Raw genomic sequence first — 4,734 nt, 5'->3', positions numbered from 1 at the left:
GTGTGTTGGGGGGGGGGGGGGGGAAGATTCTGAGTCTATTCTGTCTCCTCTGTTCTACTCTGGTGCAAGTATTTTTGTGGAATTGCAGAATTGGTCTAGTGGGGAAAAAATAAAAACCCAGTGGGCCAGGAGTGATGAGGGCAGGGTTTTGGGCTTAAGTTCATATCAGAGTGTGCATCACACATGTTTTTTCCAAGTAGAACACCTCTGCCTTGTAATTGCAGTTGATGGTAATTTATGTCCTGGTACACAGAATTCATACTGTATTGAGGATTAATGAGCTCGTAGGAAGATCAACCCTTTCTCTGGCACCTGCAAGAGAAATTTTTTTTTTTTTGCTATAGAAGTAGTCACCAGGGAATTCTGTAGTTAAACTAGAATGTGTGGATAAACTTTTGTAGAAAGTCACCTTTAATCTGCAGTTTTTCCCTTCCTGTGTTGGTCAGTGCGATCCTGCAGAGCTGTGTTGATACTGCTTGCAGAAAAAGAATACTACATAAAAAACTGGTGGGGAGGAGGTTGTTACACACATGGCAAATTAGGATTTTAAAAACTTAATGATGTATTCTTTATGTGATGTCTTCTACATGGATATGTGAGATAGTTCATGCCTCTAGATTAGGTTATTAAGAGTCCTTAAGGCTATAAAGAAAATATTTTTGCTCCTTATAGCATTTAGGGATTTTAAACAGCATAACCATGGTATGTAAGTTTGTACGTGAGGTACAGACGTAACTCCAGGATCACTAATGTGGTGCAACTGAGGTATAGATTGTCCTAACTGAGTCTGTGCTCCAAGATGAATTTAGCTTCTTGGTTAACCAGCAGATCAAAGAAATCACACTTATTCTTTTAGTCCATAGTGGAATTATTTTATCTACTCAGAAATAAGCTGTTAAGCACGAAGGTTGTTTTCAACCACAAGCAAGAGTTTGGACAGGACTGTGTGGGAAAACAGCACGTCTGCTGTGCAGTTTCTCATATTCAACAGAATTACAGAAAATTAAGGAAGATACATGAAGTTATGCTTCTTTTTGCATTACTGTGAAAGGAATTTTGTATTGGTTGGGGGAAAATCCAGTTTTGTTCAGTGATAGCCCTGAATGAATTGTTTTTCTGGAGAAAATCTCTTATGTGTTTGGTTTTCCAAAGTAATAGGTTGTCCAGTGTAATGTGATCTTGATGGTTCAGCTTCTCTGCTTTTGTGTCCTTATTTTATTTCCCTGGTCACGTGAGCTACCTACCTTATTGTTTGCTTTAATTAATAAAGTTTTATAGCTTGGGAAACTGAAATACGATATAAATAGTGATCTCTTCATCATTTTTCTTTACTCTGGTGTGTGGCTGAACATGTATGAAATGATGGCAGAACCTAATGAACTGAAGTCATGTGTGATTATACTCAATACTGACAGGCTCTGTTTAATTTTTAATGATGGGTTGTCTCCTCTTCTCAAACAACTGAGTGAATTGCAGTGTCAGTTGTAGCTACCAGCTATTTGAAATCAAATTTTGTTACTTATTTCAGCTAATTAGCTATGTCACCTCCCATGATCATGCTGCTCAGAGTTGTTTTCTTGTGCCTGTTACCGGTTTGCTTTACCTCTGTCGGTGAGATTCATTTGAGAATGAAATGTAAGAGATTCTGTTACTAGTTAGGCAAAACCAGACTGAACAGCTTACTATGTTCCAGGGCTTAGCATCAATATAAACTTGCAACATTTGGGTAAATATTACATCTTACCAAAATGATGATCTTTGCAACAGTAGGATACAGTCAGTGTATTGTTGCAGGTGACAGTAACTACCAGCTTGTCTGACTTCTTGGGGTTTATGTTGCATGCTTAGCCATCTGCGCGGGGAAGGCTGCTTTGGCGAGTTTATGCCAAACTGTGTTCCTAGGTGTGGTTAGATTTTGGAGGGCTAAAGACCTGGTCATCATCAAAAGAAGGAGGTTTCTCTTTGCTTTAGCAGAACTTAAAAAAAAATGTTTTCCATAAGCCTACTTTAGTTTTTGTAAGGTGCAACATCCAGCTGCATTCACCTCAATTAATGCATGCCAAACCTATTTTGTTTTCAGGTATGTCAGAACACAGCACTGAATCCCCAACACCTGATGAATCTCATCCAGCTGCGGAAGAGGTCCAGTCTGACTCTGAGGTGATTGGGTGATAGTTATGAGTGTGAAATCAACCAATCCCAGCAACAGTTTCAGACTGCCAAAAATACTGATACACATGAGTTAATGTGCATGAACTTATATCCCCATACTATCTGGAATGGGTGGATTTGGTTTTGAGACATGATGAAGAACAATCAAATTAATAGATAACAGAGGGCTACTTCAACCAGTAGTCTGTTGCTGTGCTGCATTGTTTTGCAAGCTGAATAGATTTGGGTGGGGTAGTGTCTGAAATGTGTAGGTGCTGCAGGAAGAGAGAGTTGGTACGTGAAAGGCAGCAGTCTTTGTGTAACCTCACTGTAGCAAGGCATTCCATCTGCCGATGGAGTGGTGCATCTCTTTTCTTGGGAGCAGATCCAGCTTGCGCCTGCGTTGTGGGGAAGCCTGTGACTTTTTAAAATAATGAAAGAATTCCTAAGGGTGTCAGATCAGATGTCTTCAGGAGACTGTTTCAGAAAGGTAAAGAGTAAATGTTTCCCTGGCTGCTCGAGAGTGAGAAGGAAAAACGTGATGCTGACTTTATCAATATTAGAGTTTCTGTATCAGTGAATTGTTCTAGCCTTGTTATAAAAAGAGTAGTGACTTCATAAGTATCTCCAAATTTGATATTTGTAAACAGATGTGTGGTAAGAAAAAAGTGACTGGATATTTCATATAGGAAAATATATTAATCCTTCAGTAAAACTTCATGACTTTCCATAGTGCTTATTTCATTCATGCCTAATACATCGATGCTAATTTAAGAACGTCTTTTATTTCCTTTAGACTTCCCCTACATCTGATACGCTTACAAGGATGCAGTTTCTTTATATGTTCAGTTTAAATCAGCTGTGGGCTGCACTTGCCAAAGGGACACTTCATTCAGCCATCATCCTCATTGTTTTAACAGAAATACTGCTGTGATTTGGGGGTCTCGGATCAGTAAGCTTACCCAAGATTGTGTGAGGTTGCAGGAACACAGGTCCAGAGGTAAAGAGAAATGGCCACTGGTTTGGCAGCAGTCTAGAGTTGCTGAAGTAGGCTGGTCCTGTAGCTGAGAGCAGTCCTTCATACCTAGTAATGTTTTATTGTGTTATTACTCTCTCTGTTTTGTAGGTACGAGTGTTGGAGATGTGTGAGCTGCTTGAAATCTGCTTTGAGTGGAAAAATTGCCTCTCCCCTTTTTAAGCATAGGTCGCCTTTTTTGTAACCTGTGTGTTTCAACAGTCTTGTTTGCTCTACAAATACATTGTTCTCGCCCAGGGAGGAGGTGGGGGAATGGGGAAGGAGTTAGGGTTAAGGGCAGAAAAAAACAAGGGGGGAGGGTGGGCAAGGAGCCCTGCTTATTCTTGGTAGCAGTGATAGTTTAGACTGTTGACTAGAATGCGGGTGGTGATTTCTTGTTCTGTCTGAGCCAAATTAGCGGTTTATCCTACTTCCCTTTCTCAGCTGCTCACTTCATGTCTGTGCTGCTGGTCTGACCTCACTGCAAACTGATTCAACTCACTGAAACCGTGGAAAACTAACCTGGTGGAAAGGTCTGTTGTCAGGCTGGTGAGTTGGGTCTGTTTCCTGTGCGGTCAGGTGAGTGGCAAACGTGTGTTGTGGGTGGGAGATGGGGCACTGTGTGGCACATAGTAGGGTCTGGGAAAAGGGAGTGGCAATGGTAGATAGTGTTTCCGTTCAGATATAACGTAAAACTGAAGTTAGCAAGTAACTTCTTGCTTTCTGTGAAGTTGATATGTAGACTTGTCTCAAGTAGAAACACCTAAAAACCCTGAATTGCTTCTAGGCCTTTTTAGATTTCATGAGTTGTCCAGAGAAGCTCATGAATTTTTTTTCTAATATATGTGTTTATTAATGTATGTATATGTGTGAGTGTTTATCTCTGAGTAAATGCATGAACATATATCAATGTATAATATTAGCAAACTTCTTTGAGTTGCTTGATGAAAAGCACCCAAGCCACATATTTGTTTTGCCCTTAATTAGGTTGGAGGCACAATTTTGCTTGCGATCCCTGCTAAATGAAGTGTATCTCCTGACAGCACAGGACTTCCCCTTGACACTGTGTTTTGTGACATTTTGCAGAAAGAAGAAAAAAACCAGCTATGGTAGCCTGTGCTAATATTTCAGTGTTGTTTAGGTAGCTGTCACAGGCCAGGCATCTTGAAATACACCTCACTTTACCCTATCAAGTAGAAGTATAGTTCCTAGCAGTCTTGGAATTTAAGCAGGTGATAGGTATGGAGCAAACTTAAGAAGTTTAAGCTATTGGGCAGATTTATCATAGAATGGTTTGGGTTAGAAGGGACCATAAAGATCATCTAATTCCAACCCCCCTGCCATGGGCCAGGACACCCTCCACTAGACCAGGTTGCTCAAAGCCTCATCCAGCCTGGCCTTGAACACTTCCAGGGATGGGAACACTTCCACAGCCTCTCTGGGCAACCTGTTCCAGTGCCTCACCACCCTCTCTGGGGAGAATTTCTTCCTGATACCTAATCTAAACCTCCCTGATTTCAATTTATACCCATTACCCCTTGTCCTGTCACTACAGACCCTTGTAAAAA

At 40.8% G+C, this 4,734-nt stretch overlaps 1 protein-coding gene across 1 annotated transcript in view; it reads left to right on the top strand.

The window, feature by feature from the left end:
- Window positions 1–2,082: 2,082 nt before the first annotated feature.
- ARFIP1 (ADP-ribosylation factor interacting protein 1) overlaps window positions 2,083–4,734 on the top strand; it is a 38,362-nt gene continuing 35,710 nt past the window's right edge. The window contains exon 1 of the mRNA XM_010159446.1: window positions 2,083–2,160. Within this exon, the coding sequence (XP_010157748.1) occupies window positions 2,083–2,160 (78 nt within the window). The remainder of the gene's footprint in view (window positions 2,161–4,734) is intronic.

The sequence above is a fragment of the Eurypyga helias genome, unplaced genomic scaffold (genome assembly GCF_000690775.1).
Source record: "Eurypyga helias isolate BGI_N326 unplaced genomic scaffold, ASM69077v1 scaffold34999, whole genome shotgun sequence".
In the NCBI taxonomy this organism is placed as follows: Eukaryota; Metazoa; Chordata; class Aves; order Eurypygiformes; family Eurypygidae; genus Eurypyga; species Eurypyga helias.
This window is presented reverse-complemented; position numbering and strand designations above follow the sequence as displayed.